The sequence below is a fragment of the Ranitomeya imitator genome, chromosome 3 (genome assembly GCF_032444005.1).
Source record: "Ranitomeya imitator isolate aRanImi1 chromosome 3, aRanImi1.pri, whole genome shotgun sequence".
Lineage (NCBI taxonomy): Eukaryota > Metazoa > Chordata > Amphibia > Anura > Dendrobatidae > Ranitomeya > Ranitomeya imitator.
In genome coordinates, this window is record NC_091284.1 from 548,154,282 (window position 1) to 548,173,411 (window position 19,130).

The 19,130-nt window shown below is 51.8% G+C and overlaps 1 protein-coding gene across 2 annotated transcripts in view; it reads right to left on the reverse strand.

Moving 5' to 3' along the window:
* Nucleotides 1–14,157: 14,157 nt before the first annotated feature.
* The window catches only part of TMCO3 (transmembrane and coiled-coil domains 3), a 101,415-nt gene continuing 96,442 nt past the window's right edge, over nt 14,158–19,130 (reverse strand). The window contains exons 13-14 of one of the 2 annotated variants that reach the window (XR_011319337.1): nt 14,483–17,759; nt 14,158–14,322 (exon numbers count right to left, since the gene is read on the reverse strand). Coding sequence is in view for 1 of the 2 variants with exons in the window: in XM_069757878.1 (XP_069613979.1) it covers nt 17,646–17,759 (114 nt within the window). In the remaining variant the exon portion in view is untranslated. Of the gene's footprint in view, nt 14,323–14,482; nt 17,760–19,130 lie in introns of those variants that run through there. The other variant, XM_069757878.1, reaches the window with a different exon arrangement.

A 19,130-nucleotide genomic window follows, 5' to 3' on the forward strand; every position in this document is an offset into this window, starting at 1 on the left:
CACTGCACAGAGCTACTGCGGGCGCCCTCCCTGCTCCACTGCACCCAGTCACTGCACGGAGCCACTGCGGGCGCCCTCCCTGCTGCACCGCACGGAACCACCGCACAGAGCTACTGCAGGCGCCCTCCCTGCTCCACTGCACCCAGTCACTGCACAGAGCTACTGCGGGCGCCCTCCCTGCTCCACTGCACCCAGTCACTGCACGGAGCCACTGCGGGCGCCCTCCCTGCTGCACCGCACGGAACCACCGCACAGAGCTACTGCACTGCACCCAGTCACTGCACATAGCTACTGCAGGCGCCCTCCCTGCTCCACTGCACCCAGTCACTGCACAGAGCTACTGCGGGCGCCCTCCCTGCTCCACTGCACCCAGTCACTGCACGGAGCCACTGCGGGCGCCCTCCCTGCTGCACCGCACGGAACCACCGCACAGAGCTACTGCAGGCGCCCTCCCTGCTCCACTGCACCCAGTCACTGCACAGAGCTACTGCAGGCGCCCTCCCTGCTGCACCGCACGGAACCACCGCACAGAGCTACTGCACTGCACCCAGTCACTGCACAGAGCTACTGCAGGCGCCCTCCCTGCTCCACTGCACCCAGTCACTGCACAGAGCTACTGCGGGCGCCCTCCCTGCTCCACTGCACCCAGTCACTGCACGGAGCCACTGCGGGCGCCCTCCCTGCTGCACCGCACGGAACCACCGCACAGAGCTACTGCACTGCACCCAGTCACTGCACAGAGCTACTGCAGGCGCCCTCCCTGCTCCACTGCACCCAGTCACTGCACAGAGCTACTGCGGGCGCCCTCCCTGCTCCACTGCACCCAGTCACTGCACGGAGCCACTGCGGGCGCCCTCCCTGCTGCACCGCACGGAACCACCGCACAGAGCTACTGCAGGCGCCCTCCCTGCTCCACTGCACCCAGTCACTGCACAGAGCTACTGCGGGCGCCCTCCCTGCTCCACTGGACCCAGTCACTGCACGGAGCCACTGCGGGCGCCCTCCCTGCTGCACCGCACGGAACCACCGCACAGAGCTACTGCACTGCACCCAGTCACTGCACAGAGCTACTGCAGGCGCCCTCCCTGCTCCACTGCACCCAGTCACTGCACAGAGCTACTGCGGGCGCCCTCCCTGCTCCACTGCACCCAGTCACTGCACGGAGCCACTGCGGGCGCCCTCCCTGCTGCACCGCACGGAACCACCGCACAGAGCTACTGCAGGCGCCCTCCCTGCTCCACTGCACCCAGTCACTGCACAGAGCTACTGCAGGCGCCCTCCCTGCTCCACTGCACAGAGCTACTGCAGGCGCCCTCCCTGCTCCACTGCACAGAGCTACTGCAGGCGCCCTCCCTGCTCCACTGCACAGAGCTACTGCAGGCGCCCTCCCTGCTGCACCGCACAGAGCTACTGCAGGCGCCCTCCCTGCTCCACTGCACCCAGTCACCGCACAGAGCTACTGCAGGCGCCCTCCCTGCTCCACCGCACAGAGCTACTGCAGGCGCCCTCCCTGCTGCACTGCACCCAGTCACTGCACAGAGCTACTGCAGGCGCCCTCCCTGCTCCACCGCACAGAGCTACTGCAGGCGCCCTCCCTGCTGCACTGCACCGTCACTGCACAGAGCTACTGCAGGCGCCCTCCCTGCTCCACCGCACAGAGCTACTGCAGGCGCCCTCCCTGCTCCACTGCACAGAGCTACTGCAGGCGCCCTCCCTGCTCCACCGCACAGAGCTACTGCAGGCGCCCTCCCTGCTCCACCGCACAGAGCTACTGCAGGCGCCCTCCCTGCTCCACCGCACAGAGCTACTGCAGGCGCCCTCCCTGCTCCACCGCACAGAGCTACTGCACTGCACCCAGTCACTGCACAGAGCTACTGCAGGCGCCCTCCCTGCTCCACCGCACAGAGCTACTGCAGGCGCCCTCCCTGCTGCACTGCACCCAGTCACTGCAGGCGCCCTCCCTGCTCCACCGCACAGAGCTACTGCAGGCGCCCTCCCTGCTCCACCGCACAGAGCTACTGCAGGCGCCCTCCCTGCTCCACCGCACAGAGCTACTGCAGGCGCCCTCCCTGCTCCACCGCACAGAGCTACTGCAGGCGCCCTCCCTGCTCCACCGCACAGAGCTACTGCAGGCGCCCTCCCTGCTCCACCGCACAGAGCTACTGCAGGCGCCCTCCCTGCTCCACCGCACAGAGCTACTGCAGGCGCCCTCCCTGCTGCACTGCACCCAGTCACTGCACAGAGCTACTGCAGGCGCCCTCCCTGCTCCACTGCACAGAGCTACTGCAGGCGCCCTCCCTGCTGCACTGCACCCAGTCACTGCACAGAGCTACTGCAGGCGCCCTCCCTGCTCCACTGCACAGAGCTACTGCAGGCGCCCTCCCTGCTGCACCGCACAGAGCTACTGCAGGCGCCCTCCCTGCTCCACCGCACAGAACTACTGCAGGCGCCCTCCCTGCTGCACCGCACAGAGCTACTGCAGGTGCCCTCCCTGCTCCACTGCACAGAGCTACTGCAGGCGCCCTCCCTGCTGCACCGCACAGAGCTACTGCAGGCGCCCTTCCTGCTGCACTGCACCCAGTCACTGCACAGAGCTACTGCAGGCGCCCTCCCTGCTCCACTGCACAGAGCTACTGCAGGCGCCCTCCCTGCTGCACCGCACAGAGCTACTGCAGGCGCCCTCCCTGCTCCACCGCACAGAACTACTGCAGGCGCCCTCCCTGCTGCACCGCACAGAGCTACTGCAGGCGCCCTCCCTGCTCCACTGCACAGAGCTACTGCAGGCGCCCTCCCTGCTGCACCGCACAGAGCTACTGCAGGCGCCCTTCCTGCTGCACTGCACCCAGTCACTGCACAGAGCTACTGCAGGTGCCCTCCCTGCTCCACCGCTCAGATCTACTGCAGGCGCCCTCCCTGCTGCACCGCACGGAACCACCGCACAGCGCTACTGCAGGCGCCCTCCCTGCTGCACTGCACCCAGTCACTGCACAGAGCTACTGCAGGCGCCCTCCCTGCTCCACTGCACAGAGCTACTGCAGGCGCCCTCCCTGCTCCACCGCACAGAGCTACTGCAGGCGCCCTCCCTGCTCCACCGCACAGAGCTACTGCAGGCGCCCTCCCTGCTGCACTGCACCCAGTCACTGCACAGAGCTACTGCAGGCGCCCTCCCTGCTCCACCGCACAGAGCTACTGCAGGCGCCCTCCCTGCTGCACTGCACCCAGTCACTGCACAGAGCTACTGCAGGTGCCCTCCCTGCTCCACCGCTCAGATCTACTGCGGGCGCCCTGCCTGCTGCACTGCACCCAGTCACTTCAGGCGCCCTCCCTGCTGCACCGCACTGAGCTACTGCAGGCACCCTCCCTGCTCCACTGCACCCAGTCACTGCACAGAGCTACTGCAGGCGCCCTCCCTGCTTCACTGCACGGAGCTACTGCAGGCGCCCTCCCTGCTGCACTGCACGGAGCTACTGCAGGCGCCCACCCTGCTCCACTGCACAGAGCTACTGCAGGCGCCCTCCCTGCTCCACTGCATAGAGCTACTGCAGGCGCCCTCCCTGCTCCACTGCACCTAGTCACTGCAGACACCCTCCATGCTGCACTGCACCCAGTCACTGCAGGCGCCCTCCATGCTGCACTGCACAGAGCTACTGCAGGCGCCCTCCCTGCTCCACTGCACAGAGCTACTGCAGGCACCCTCCCTGCTCCACTGCACAGAGCTACTGCAGGCGCCCTCCCTGCTCCACTGCACCCAGTCACTGCACAGAGCTACTGCAGGCGCCCTCCCTGCTCCACCGCACAGAGCTACTGCAGGCGCCCTCCCTGCTCCACCGCACAGAGCTACTGCAGGCGCCCTCCCTGCTGCACCGCACAGAGCTACTGCAGGCGCCCTCCTTGCTGCACCGCACAGAGCTACTGCAGGCGCCCTCCCTGCTGCACCGCACAGAGCTACTGCAGGCGCCCTCCCTGCTCCACCGCACAGAGCTACTGCAGGCGCCCTCCCTGCTGCACCGCACAGAGCTACTGCAGGCGCCCTCCCTGCTGCACCGCACAGAGCTACTGCAGGCGCTCTCCCTGCTCCACTGCACAGAGCTACTGCAGGCGCCCTCCCTGCTGCACCGCACAGAGCTACTGCAGGCGCCCTCCCTGCTGCACTGCACCCAGTCACTGCACAGAGCTACTGCAGGTGCCCTCCCTGCTCCACCGCTCAGATCTACTGCAGGCGCCCTCCCTGCTGCACCGCACGGAACCACCGCCCAGAGCTACTGCGGGCGCCCTCCCTGCTGCACTGCACAGAGCTACTGCAGGCGCCCTCCCTGCTGCACCCAGTCACTTCAGGCGCCCTCCCTGCTGCACCGCACTGAGCTACTGCAGGCACCCTCCCTGCTCCACTGCACCCAGTCACTGCACAGAGCTACTGCAGGCGCCCTCCCTGCTCCACTGCACGGAGCTACTGCAGGCGCCCTCCCTGCTGCACTGCACCAAGTCACTGCACAGAGCTACTGCAGGCGCCCTCCCTGCTCCACTGCACCCAGTCACTGCACAGAGCTACTGCAGGCGCCCTCCCTGCTCCACTGCACAGAGCTACTGCAGGCGCCCTCCCTGCTGCACCGCACAGAGCTACTGCAGGCGCCCTCCCTGCTGCACTGCACCCAGTCACTGCACAGAGCTACTGCAGGTGCCCTCCCTGCTCCACCGCTCAGATCTACTGCAGGCGCCCTCCCTGCTGCACCGCACGGAACCACCGCACAGAGCTACTGCGGGCGCCCTCCCTGCTGCACTGCACAGAGCTACTGCAGGCGCCCTCCCTGCTGCACTGCACTGAGCTACTGCAGGCACCCTCCCTGCTCCACTGCACCCAGTCACTGCACAGAGCTACTGCAGGCGCCCTCCCTGCTCCACTGCACGGAGCTACTGCAGGCGCCCTCCCTGCTGCACTGCACGGAGCTACTGCAGGCGCCCTCCCTGCTGCACTGCACCCAGTCACTGCACAGAGCTACTGAAGGCGCCCTCCCTGCTCCACTGCACAGAGCTACTGCAGGCGCCCTCCCTGCTGCACCGCACAGTACTACTGCAGGTGCCCTCCCTGCTGCACTGCACCCAGTCACTGCACAGAGCTACTGCAGGTGCCCTCCCTGCTCCACCGCTCAGATCTACTGCAGGCGCCCTCCCTGCTGCACCGCACGGAACCACCGCACAGAGCTACTGCGGGCGCCCTGCCTGCTGCACTGCACCCAGTCACTTCAGGCGCCCTCCCTGCTGCACTGCACCAAGTCACTGCACAGAGCTACTGCAGGTGCCCTCCCTGCTCCACTGCACGGAGCTACTGCAGGCGCCCACCCTGCTCCACTGCACAGAGCTACTGCAGGCGCCCTCCCTGCTCCACTGCATAGAGCTACTGCAGGCGCCCTCCCTGCTCCACTGCACCCAGTCACTGCAGACACCCTCCATGCTGCACTGCACCCAGTCACTGCAGGCGCCCTCCATGCTGCACTGCACAGAGCTACTGCAGGCGCCCTCCCTGCTCCACTGCACAGAGCTACTGCAGGCATCCTCCCTGCTGCACCGCACAGAGCTACTGCAGGCGCCCTCCCTGCTGCACTGCACCCAGTCACTGCACAGAGCTACTGCAGGTGCCCTCCCTGCTCCACCGCTCAGATCTACTGCAGGCGCCCTCCCTGCTCCACTGCACCCAGTCACTGCACAGAGCTACTGCAGGCGCCCTCCCTGCTCCACTGCACAGAGCTACTGCAGGCGCCCTCCCTGCTGCACCGCACAGAGCTACTGCAGGCGCCCTCCCTGCTGCACTGCACCCAGTCACTGCACAGAGCTACTGCAGGTGCCCTCCCTGCTCCACCGCTCAGATCTACTGCAGGCGCCCTCCCTGCTGCACCGCACGGAACCACCGCACAGAGCTACTGCGGGCGCCCTCCCTGCTGCACTGCACAGAGCTACTGCAGGCGCCCTCCCTGCTGCACTGCACTGAGTTACTGCAGGCACCCTCCCTGCTCCACTGCACCCAGTCACTGCACAGAGCTACTGCAGGCGCCCTCCCTGCTCCACTGCACGGAGCTACTGCAGGCGCCCTCCCTGCTGCACTGCACGGAGCTACTGCAGGCGCCCTCCCTGCTGCACTGCACCCAGTCACTGCACAGAGCTACTGCAGGTGCCCTCCCTGCTCCACTGCACGGAGCTACTGCAGGCGCCCACCCTGCTCCACTGCACAGAGCTACTGCAGGCGCCCTCCCTGCTCCACTGCATAGAGCTACTGCAGGCGCCCTCCCTGCTCCACTGCACCCAGTCACTGCAGACACCCTCCATGCTGCACTGCACCCAGTCACTGCAGGCGCCCTCCATGCTGCACTGCACAGAGCTACTGCAGGCGCCCTCCCTGCTCCACTGCACAGAGCTACTGCAGGCATCCTCCCTGCTCCACTGCACAGAGCTACTGCAGGCGCCCTCTCTGCTGCACTGCACCCAGTCACTGCAGGCGCCCTCCCTGCTGCACTGCACAGAGCTACTGCGGGCGCCCTCCATGCTCCACTGCAGTCACCTTCCCTACTGCAGACGCCTTTCCTTCTGCACTGCACCCAGTCACTGCAGGCATCTTCCCTGCTGCACTGCACAGAGCTACGGGGGGCGACCTCCCTTCTGCACTGAACCCAGTCACTGCAGGCGCCCTCCCTGCTGCACTGCACAGAGACACTGCAGGCGCCCTCCCTTTTGCACTGAACCCAGTCACTGCAGGTGCCCTCCCTGCTACACTGCACAGAGCCACTGTGGGCGCCCTTTCTGCTGCACCCAGTCACTGCACAGAGCCACTGCGGGTGCCCTCCTTGCTGTACTGCCAAGCCTTATGGAGTAATCATGGTGACCTCCCAGCTGTCCTGCCCTCCTTGCACAGAGCCACTGTCGGTGCCCTCCCTGCTGTACTGCACAGAGCCACTGCAGTTGCCCTCCCTGCTGTACTGCTAGCCTTATGGAGTAATCATGGTGACCTCTCTGCTGTCCTGCCCTCCTTGCACAGAGCCACTGTGGGTGCCCTCCGCACTGCACAGAGCCTTTGCAGGTGCCCTCCCAGCCTTAGCATAGTCACTGCATCCTTCTTTTTGTACCGCCGGCCTTACAGAGTAGTCACTGTGCCATAAGTACTAGAGGAGTGCAGTGCTCCAACAGGGGCTAACATACAGCATAGGGGATGAGCCCAATATATGGCGAGATGGCAGCTTTCTCCTACCACTATTAGGCTGCCGACATACTAGCAGTATTTGGTCAGTATTTTACATCAGTATTTGTAGACCAGGAGTGGGTGATAAATGCAGAAGTGGTGCATATGTTTCTATTATACTTTTCCTCTAATTGTTCCTCTCCTGGTTTTGGCTTACAAATACGGATGTAAAATACTGACCAAATACTGATTGTGTGACCGTAGCATTAGGTAGATGGGGTGATGTCAAGCACAGTCCTAGCAGTAGGAGGCAGGGGGGGGGGGGGGGGGGGGGGGGGGCATCAGGGTGTGTGTTGGTGTCACCAGAAACCTCCTCAGTGACCTGGCATCTCTCAGACGGGGATATGTGCCCCCCAATAACAATTATACCAGCCCTGGGGCTGATGAGAGCATATAAGTGAGGACTTTCGCCCCTCACGACCCTGCAGCCCCTTCTGGTCTTTGTGACAGTTTTTCTAATTATTCATTTGTGCTTCTGAGAGCTGTAACTTTTTGCATTTTATTTTCTAAAGGCGAGATTTATTCTTCCTCAGCACTAGTTTTAGGATCAAATAACATTATCACTTTTTTTTCTGGAAACATTAATAAAAATGCAGTGACTGGTGTCGAGTCATAGCGAGCACATGCATTCTAATCTTACTCCGATTTATTCAGCACGCCGAAGATACTGTGTGAGCACCTAAGCGTGCTCTGATAAAGGGCGCAGACGGCCGTATAAATTGGAGCAAGATTAGAGTGCAGTGCAGGACTGGCCGACAGCTCTCCCGACCATGAAGCTACATATAATACATGAAGTGGTCACGATCGGGTTGGGAGAGCAGCGACCGTTCCGAGCACTGCATTCCAATCTCGCTCCTATTTATACCGCCATCTGACCGTGCCCTAACACGGTGTAGTGACTGCTCTTGGATACTGTAAAACAGCGCCATTTATTTGAAGAGCCAATCTGCAGCTACTCAGTGACCGAGCTGTGCACTTCCACTCTTTTCACAGCTGACCGCTGGCACAGCCGAGTGCTGGGGGTCCTATGGAATTCAACCCTGCGGTTCCCTTGGCAAACCAGCATGTGCCCAGAGAGCAGACAGAAGTTTTCCTGTTCATGTGGGTTTGCCAAGCATACTGCTGGGGGAATGATACAAGAATGCTCCAGTGATTAGTGATGGCGCTTCTGGACCAGTCAGGGTACAAGCGCAGCAACATTATGCATTATTTTACACACTGCAGTAATATAGGCGTCATTTAGAACATTATTAGGAGCCCGATAAAGCCTCTAATCCATTATTGGGGTAAATCCTTCGGACCAGTTCCCTTTAATTTAAGGACTCTTTCTCACTTGTTACTTTGGTATGTGTGCTATCCATCATTTTTACAGTTGGATTATGGACCCATGGCAATTATTGTGTTTAGTCACATCTCTTTTTATGTTGCAGATGTAAAGTCAGCAATAAAAGGAAAAAAAAAAAACTATTTGATCTGCTGCCTTGCACCACAGCAACATCTGCAAGGAGTTTGTATGCTCTCCCCGTGGTTGCGAGCGTTTTCTTCGGGTTCTTCCCACACACCAAATACATACTGGTAGAAAAATTAGATTGTGAGCCCCTTTGGGGAGAGTGATGATAATGTGTGTAAAGTGCTGAGGAATATGATAGCGCTATATAAAGCAAAGCATAATAAATACGTATTAAGCTACATTTTTTTTTTTATTCGTAAGAGAGAAAAAAGACCAGATGCATTAAGGATTGTAAAAACTAATACAGGTGTCCAACAATAAAAGAATAATGGGCCATTTTCCCATACCTGGAAAAGAGCAGATGTGTGAAAGAAGCCTGGGTCCGGTCTTTTCTACTAATGAACTTACAGAACGCTAAAAATCAAATCTTCGTAATTATCAGACGTGAGCATGTTGTTTGATACCACATCACCAATAAATCCATCTCATTGGACCTGGAAGTTGTCGCCTCACATATAGCAGTCAAAGGACAATAAAAATGTCAACTGTTGCGGTCACACTAGCAGTATTTGGTCAGTATTTTACCTCAGTATTTGTAAGCCAAAACCAGGAGTGGAACAAATAGAGGAAAAGTATAATAGAAACATATGCACCACTTCTGTATTTATCACCTACTCCTGGTTTTGGCTTACAAATACTGATGTAAAATACTGACCAAATACTGCTAGTGTGACGGCAGCCTTACACTGAAATTTATTTTTTTTACCACCCTGGTGACTTGCCAAACCTGAATCACTACAATATTTGCTGTGTGTAAGGTGCAGAGGGTGTGATGAGGCAGCAGTGAAGCTAGAAGAAAACAGCATACAAGTATTTCACCTCATTTCTAAGCACTTGAGTATTTCAAACAAGTTTATGAAGTAGTTCAGTCACTCGGAGAAGTTGATAACTGAAATGAGAGTTGAGAGCCAGGATGGTTTGAAATAAGAATTGTCGATTCAGTTCTTTACAAAAGAGAAAACTTCACAGAAACTGCTGGTTTCAACAAGTACATAAAATATTTTGTGTGTTTATGCACGACCGTGGAGGGTCTGGGCGCCGATTGTACACGGCCGTGGAGGGTCTGGGCGCCGATTGTACACGGCCGTGGATGGTCTGGGCGCCGATTGTACACGGCCGTGGAGGATCTGGGCGCCGATTGTACACGGCCGTGGAGGGTCTGGGCGCCGATTGTACACGGCCGTGGAGGGTCTGGGCGCCGATTGTACACGGCCGTGGAGGGTCTGGGCGCCGATTGTACACGGCCGTGGAGGGTCTGGGCGCCGATTGTACACGGCCGTGGAGGGCCGGGCGCTGATTGTACACGGCCGTGGAGGGCCGGGCGCCTATTATCTGGGGGGAAAAAAAAAAACTAAGGATTGCATGTGACCAGAGTCTCCTCACTCCATATAGCGACACTGTATTGCATAGGATGGATTGTACTTTACCACTAGGACATCATAAATATGGACTAGTTGGACCAGAGCGTATTTGTACAGGTCTGGGCGCCGATTGTACACAGCCGTGGAGGGTCTGGCCGCCGATGTACACGGCCGTGGAGGGTCTGGGCGCCGATTGTACACGGCCATGGAGGGCCGGGCGCCGATTGTACATGGCCGTGGAGGGCCGGGGGCGCCGATTGTACACGGCCGTGGAGGGCCGGGCGCCTATTATCTGGGGGGGAAAAAAAAACTAAGGATTGCATGTGACCACAGAGTCTCCTCACTCCATATAGCGACACTGTATTGCATAGGATGGATTGTACTTTACCACTAGGACATCATAAATATGGACTAGTTGGACCAGAGTGTATTTGTATATAATCAGCTATCCAGGAGCATGCATCAGATTCTCCCATAATTGATATACATCAGGAAATACTCCCAGGTGAAGGATCAAGTGTAATGTGAACATGCAGACATCATACCTTTGCAAGTCACAGCTTGTGAGTCAGACCCTTTTTGCTATTGGAAGAATGATTTGCAAATGGAACTTACTGCAAAGGTGATATGTAAAATTCAGGATAGATTTGGTGTAGAAATAGTTTAAAAAATACATCGGTGTGATTTATGATAGTCTTGGCAGCTTTTTTTTAGCTGCTGAACAGAAGTGGTAATTATGTGATATCGAAGTTTCTTTAAAAAAAAAAAAAAAAAAAGGCACAATGGACATGACAAATCCATAAATCCCATACACTTTGCAGGAACTATAACCCGCTACTTTTTTTTTTTTGCACACGAAAATACACAGCAAAGAATATGCACCAAATGAGCATTGTGAAAAACTAGCCCAAGTAGTATCTGTACAATAATTTGTTTTTAAATTTTTTTTTTTTTTTAAGGTGGATTGTGCCTGTAAACCACCCACATGGCCCTAAAAAAACACCAAAAATAATGAACATATGCATAGTAATGTCAAAATGGCTTATAATGCATATGTTCCATCTTTTGTAACTTCTTTTATCCGCTTCTGAAGCGGTAACAGTTAAAAGAAATGATTGGTCCAGTCTTCTAGAGGGTTCTGCTTCAAAGCCGCCATAATGTTGTATATGAAATAAAATAAAAAAAAAAAAACATGCCAGTGGCAAAGCCACCGCAGAAGTCAGAAAATACACTTCAGGGAAAACATGGCCAGCGTTTTCCTTATGCATCTTCTGTATCAAAAACGATGCGGGTGTGCCAGCATCTATAAGACAATGTGTGCATATACCAGACGCAGCAGCAGAACGACCCATTCTCCAATCAGTAACAGGTCCGCTTTTGTAAGAAAGCAGAATACAGCAAAACCAAGTCACTTTCTAGCAAATGTTGTGCCATATCAATAATGGTAGATTGCAGACCAGTACTGTCACTTTTCAGAACAGTCAGAGCCGGCAAGTTCAAGATCAAAACAATCGGCCTCAGGAGTTGTAGACAACATATCACTGTTATATAATATCTTCACCCACTCTGCATGTTACGTATATAGGTCAGTTACCAACATCACTTTAAAGCAGACGGCAAGGGCGTGGGAGCACGAATAGTTAACAGCAGGAAAGGAATGAGTTGTCATTAGAGCTCACTGCCTTAGACTTTCATCTAGTATGTTTGGCGGCAAGAAGCTATACGAACGACATATGAAGGCCACGTTCACACATTGAGTATTTGCTCAGTATTTTACCTCAGTATGTGTAAGCCAAGGACCACGTCACCACTTCCGTATTATCACCCTCTCCTGGGTCTGGCTTACAGATACTGAGGTAAAATACAGAAGGTGTGATTGTGGTCTTAAAGTCAGTGTGATCCCAACACATCTTCAATTGAAGGACTGAAAAATGTCTACAGCACGATCAGCGTTTTAGATCACATAACTCAAACTCCTAAACCACATTCCTGTTTGTTTGTTTTTTTTAATGCTCTTTCATTGGATAATCCCCAGAATGTATATATTTTTAATTCACTGACGTATTGGTATGTATAGTTTTTAAATAAAAATGATTTATGCAATGACCCTAACATTAAACGGTTTGTCACTTGAAGATAACCCCCGCATGAAATTAACCTGTAAAACTGTAAAATTTATTTGGGGGACACAAGAACTATGGGTTATATGCTGCCACTACGAATTCATCTTAGAAAACCAAGCTGACTTCCCCCCCCCCCCCCCCCAACAGGCTATACCTGGGCAGCGGATAACCAGCTATTGAGTTGGTGCCAATCTAGTAAGAAGACCAAAACCAAGACCCACCTAAACAAGGGAGGGGGATGTATCCCCAATGAAAGCTACAAGGTAGATTTTATAGTAAGTACCAAAAAATCTTTTTATTTCAGTCACTTTATTGGGGGACACAGGAACCATGAAACATCCAAAAGCTGTCTCTGGGGTGGGAAGACTAACAACAGTACTAAAGAAGATAGAATCACAATCCCTCAGGTTACTTCTAACTGTTTGTAGTACTTTTCTGCTAAGACTTGCATCCCTAGACACAAAGGTGTTGTCAGAAGAGTAAGCAGTGGCCTTATGGAATAGAAGAACAGACACCAGGAGGTGCAAAACCCAGGATGCTCTTACCCTACAAGTGGAGAGAGCCATGCTCTGGCAGAGGCACTCTAGATTAGTTTCACACTAGCGTTCGGCAGGGCTGCAGACTTCCTCTGTGAAGCTATGCCCACTGTCGCGCCTCTTCATTCAGCTCCACCTATGGCTGCATGCGTCCTGCTTACCCTCGCTGTAACATTGGGTATGCAGGCCATGCGGATGTAGGCTGATGCCTTCGCATGCGTCATCTTCACGCTGTGCCGACCACAACAAAATCCAACATGTTGCGTTCGGCGCAGGTCGGTGCAGCGGGAAAACGACGCATGCGGAGGCATTCGCATACATCCGCGTGTCCTGAGTACCCAATGTTAAAGATAGGATACGCAGGACGTATGCAGCCGTAGGTGGAGCTGAATGAAGAGGTGCGGCAGTGAGCAGGGCTTCACGGAGGAAGTCCGCAGCCCTGCCGAATGCTAGTGTGAAACTAGCCTTAGCATGATCTTCTGCATTGACAGATTGAAACCAGTGAACAATGATAACCCTAGAGATGATCTGACCTCAAGGGAGAACCCACAAGGCAACCCAACGTCCAAACGGAACTGTGAAAGACAGGTATAGCTGCATAGCTTACTACTTCAGGTTGTCTAAGGACTTATCAAGGAGATTAGAAGCAAATTGACTATCAGAAGGAAAGCAATCTTATCAAGATGGTGAAATAGAACATGCTAAGGAGGAGACTGCTCTGTCACGGAGGAGAGACAGGTGAGAGATTCCACTAGGAGCCTCGTATGCTCAAAGAGACTGCTAGAGAACACTATAGAAAAGGATAGTTCCTAACCAAGGCTCCCCAGACCCATATCAGCCTCCAAATGACACCTAAACTGAAGAGTTGAGTGTCAGCTGTCCAGGTGTAGACTACTGGGGAGGAGTCAGCTTTTTTCTAATGGTGAAATAGCATCAAGTAAAAAATATTATAGAGGTAGAGAGGGAGATTAGAGACCCACGGTGCCACCAGCCCTACGGAAGAAGGCACACATGCCGAAACGCGCGTAGGGGTGGTGGCACCATGGGTCTGAGGTAATTATGTCTTGATTGTACTTTGTAATCTCCCTCTCTACCTCTATAATATTTTTTACTTGATGCTATTTCACCAGTGGAGCTATTTGTCTCACTATGGATTGAAATGGCTATGCATAGGATTATTGATTGGTGGAGGGCGTTGGAATGAATTGATTTGCCTCTGACCTGTGGTTCCATCTCTGTAGTTTTGTCCATCATAGAATCTCACAACACTGTTATGCCTTAATGAATTTTATACCAAGGTGTTTAATAAAATAATCATTTAATGATCAATCTGATCCTTTATGTGCATGTTTAGCAGCTCATCTGCAGATACCTCTTATCCAGTCAGTCTATGTAGTCAAGAAACTGTTCACATTCTCTTTATTTCACCTTCAATTAATACAGCCATGTACATTATCCCTGATAGCATTAGTGTCCATTCATTTAAAAGGGTATTCCCATGATAGCAAGTGATGGCATGACAAATGCCATGACTGATTAGTTAAGGCAGTGGTCCCCAACTCCAGGCCTCGAGGGCCGCCAACAGTGCAGGTTTTCAGGATTTCCTTAGTATTGCACAGGGGTTGGAATCATCACCTGTGCAGATGATCACATTACCACCGCTGCAATACTAAAGAAATCCTGAAAACCTGCACTGTTGGCGGCCCTCGAGGCCTGGAGTTGGGGACCCCTGAGTTAAGGTCTCAACCGGTCTGACTGTCAGGACTCCCACAGACACTGCTCCTTCACAGACTTTAATGATTATTCCCATCTATAATGTGATGGTACATCGTAAAAGTAAGATTAGTGGGAGTCTAACTTCTTGGACACCCCTCAATTTCTGGCAAATATGGGATCTTTGCTGTACATGGTATAACCAATAGGAAATTTGGCCCCTTCATTTCTCGCAGTCTATGGAGGCCTCTGAGGTCAGACTTTTACTGATAAGAAGTTTAAGACATATGACAACATTTTAGGATGGGAATAACCCTTAAGTCGAGTAAATACTTAGCAAACTTAGGTCACTGGTGAACATTCATGGACGATTCATAGTAAGAGTGAGATAAGTGGGAAACCTAGGTAGCCGACGAAAACATGCAAAGTTCCTTCACAACAAGAACAAAGACTTGGTCCTATGCTTGTCCCCAATTCTCTAGAATACGATTCCTTTTATTAATTGTAAGAGCTTTAACGTTGTGTTATAGCATTTGGTCTCTGTGAAACTGGAATGAGTTAACAGTCAGTACCAAAAAAATAGTACCAGCAACACAATTTGTACCGTTACCGATATGTGCAACAAGAGCAGTGCAATGCTTGACCGGAAATACAAAAATAACATTATCTCAATTAAAAAAAAAAAAAAGAAAGAAATTAGTCCACAACTTGGGATACCATTTCCAAAAGTTATTAAAATTAACTTTTACAAGATGCACCGCTTCGCTCTCATATTGGGAACACTTTGTCTTGCCACACACACACACATAAGATTAAGGGAATGTGCACATGGTGTTTTAGACAAGTTATCTTCAAAAATGCTCGAAAATCTGCTAAAATAACTTTACCTGTTCATTTCTATTGGAAAAGGTTTTGAAAATGCGGTGGGAAGAAACGGTCACTTCTTTGAAGTGTCACCTGGGGGAATGGCTGCAATCTTAAAAGTTAAAATGTTGCAAAAAAGCCCCAGGAAAAAAAAATCCAACACATTTACCTTTAATGGAAATTCTTCAAAGAAGGAGCATTTCCTGAAGATGTTTTCATTAGAAATTTCATTTTCAACCTTCTTAAAAAACCAAAAGGGTTTTTCAAGATTAGATAAACATGACCGCTATCTTTTAATAACCACAACACACAAGTCCATGATTTGGGTCATTGGATGTAATAGGGCTGGGTTGCAGTTCCATGCATGACCTGTGGACAGGTGTGGAGCCATTCTAGTAGATTAATGTTTTTTCTAATCCTAGATAACCCCTTTCATGTTCAAAGAACCAGTAACAATCAAACATGTATGGGTCTGCTCCTGACATGGTGAAATTTAATAAGACTATTCTTTGTACCCCTGGGAGATGAATGCGGACATAGCATCCATGGCATAACAAAATGTGAACAACTTGGCTCCATTTAAAACCTGTAATTGCAAAGGAAGTTATAGACAGTCAGTATAGTATGACCAAACCAAGCACAGCTCCTGTGCACCCCTAAGGGAAGAGTCACACGGTTGTACACCTCGGATGAGGATCGCAATACAATGCTCGGACTGGCCGCGTCTCTCCCGACCCGAGCGTGACAGCTGCATAGAGATACATGCTGTCACGCTTAAGTCGGGAGAGCCGATGACCAGTCCAAGCATTGACCACAGCAGTCCTTCATTACAATGGCCCTGCCAAACTGGTGCAGCATATCCCCACTTCAAAATGACAGTATGACCCAAGAATAGGATACTCAAGATTAAACTGGACTACAGGAGTTTGATAAAAGCTGATCACAAGGAGTCTCGCTGCCGATATGCCAAGGATCCATTGTATTCTGTGCGTGAACCTAGCTAAAAAGTTTTAGCTTTTTGCAGCGCCACCACAGGAAAAAATTAGGCATTACACATATCTTCCCAAAAATCAATGGTTTGTCTGTATAAGGTGCGTAATCATTGGGTTCCCCAGTGTAATTCATGCTCTTTGTAGCCACCGTCTGCTTTAGCTAAGGAAAGAGTCAGACGGCCGTATAACTCGGACAGGGATCACAACACAATGCTCGGACTGGCCAGAGGCTCTCTCGACCCGAGCGTGATGGCTGCATAGAAATACATGCTGTGACACTCAGATCGGAAGAGCCGCCGGCCAGTCCAAGCATTGCGTTGTGATCCCCGTACACGTTTTACGGCAGTCTGACTGTTCCCCAACTGTCCTGATCCTGTTGATGCAGTATGAGATAAGGATATCAAAACGAAAAAACTTCATTTACCTGAAATCATATGTGGAGTTTCAAGCTTTGACTGAAAGTTTTACATTTTTCCAACAAGCATCCCTGAAGACGGCTGACGGAGGGAAATCGCTGTCGTGTAATTGTTTACAACAAAATATATGACCCAGAACAAATGAATGTTTCATTTCTTTTCTAGTCTCTGGTACTTTGTGTAAAACTTTTTTAAGAAAACACATTCCATACCTGCAATTATTTACGAAGTGTGCTCAAATACCTGGAATATGTTGTACCGTGATGAAATAAAGACATCCTTCACTGCAGACATAAAATTATGTCCCAACCTTTTTACGTAAAAAAAAAAAAATAAAAAAAAAAATATACAACGTACAGTCGGGAATTAACCCAGTGTACAAGTGTCCTTCATAAAAATATTCCCAAGATACAGTAGAACCTGCTAATGTGCATGTCTAAGGTTTTTGCAAAGAACTGAGAATCAATAGGTGTCTTACCGGTGCTTTGGCCATAAGTAACGTTCACTGAGGGCGCCATGACACATGACTTGCTGCATACCTCTCCTATAAGCTATTTTGTCATATAGATGTGTCACCTACTTGCACCTTGACGCAACAGTCCTAGTAAACCGCACAAAATAGTGCAATACAAATACTTTGAGATGATGCTCAAAAAAAAAAAATAGGATATACATTAAAAAGGCACATAGAGGAGAAATATTCAAGGTTATCTCCAGGAAGTTGTTGTAAAGATTAGGTGTGATGGACCATGAGCAAGATTAAAAAGAATGAGGATTCCAGAAATAGCAAAGCATGACCCACAACCAGCTTTACCTTCTACAAGTGTTCTTGTAGCAAAGGGCTACATAGTGTTCTGTGACATAGATGGTAGAAAACAGTGCCGGTGTCCATATTCCGGAGGGGATCATGTGCTCAGTCGTTTGTCTGGTCTTGGAACACATTTGGTAATAGCTACTCTCCACAGGGCAGGGGCTAGGAGAAGGCTTAGTGTCGTCACACTCAGGATAAGGAGGTAGACCTGTAGGCACATGAAAGTTTATTCAAATAAGCACCAAAATTGGTGGAAAACACGTACTCCACTTTTTGGTGTCATTTAGAAAAGAATTCTAAACCTTCACCACGGCTGTTCATTTCAGAGTTCAAGCGGCTTGAAGTGACATTTGTATTTTGCCAATTTAATTTGTACAACCTTAATCTATCAACAGAAATGTGGTCAACAGAAAATGCACACAGATGTTTTATGCGGTGTAGATCTTAAAATCGGCCGCATGTGAATTTTGTGTGTAGAGTTCAATGCGAATTTCACGCTTATCAATGCAAAAGGGTGAAATCTATGGCACAATTTGTAGCAAAATCCACTTCCAAACTTTGCCCTGGATTTTCTGCAGATATGTGATGTAAAAATATGCTAAGCATACATTTAGGCTGTGTGCACACATTCTGGATTTTTCACGTTTTTTTTGCTATAAAAACATGATAAAACCGCGAAAAAAAACGCTCACATTAAGCATCCTATTAAAAGAATGCAATCCACATTTTGTATGCACATGCTGCGTTTTTTTCCTGAGCGGAAAAGCCTTCCGGAAAAAAACGCAGCATGTTCATTAATTTGCGGAATCACGGGGATTCCGCACATATAGGAATGCATTGATCCGCTTACTTTCCGCATGGGGCTATGCCCACCATGCGGGAAGTAAGCAGATCATGTGCGGATGGTACCCAGGGTGGAGCTTCTCCTCCAGGCCCTGGGAACCATATAATTGTTAAAAAAAAATAATTAAAATAAAAAATCATGATATACTCACCTTCTTCCCGCCTCTCAGCGGTGCATGCAGCGGCTTCCGTTCTCAGGGATGCTGTGTGCAAAGGACCTGGGATGATGTCGTGGTCACGTGACCGTGACGTCATCCCAGGTCCTTCGCACACAGCATCCCTGGGAACGGAAGCCGCCGCGTGCACCGCTGAGGAGATCGGGGGCCGTCGGAAGGTGAGAATAACCATTTTTTAAATTATTTTTAACATTAGATCTTTTTACTATAGATGCATAGGCAGCATCAATAGTACAAAGTTGGTGACGCTTGTCAAACACTATGTTTGACAAGTGTGACCAACCTGTCAATCAGTTTTCCAAGCAAAACTACAGATCGCTTGGAAAACGCTAGCATTCTGCAAGCTAATTACGCTTGTAAAACGCTAGTGTTTAGCGGGAAAACGCATGCCAATTCCACATGCGATATACCCGCGGCAGGAGTTGCGGAATTGCCTCATCTCCTGCCCCAAACTAAACTGCCTTATCGGCATATAAGAGGCTGTGTTAAATTTTGGTCAAGAGATCCTAGGATGGTCTGGAAAGTGAATGTCGGACGCGTACAAAAGACATTAGCCTAAT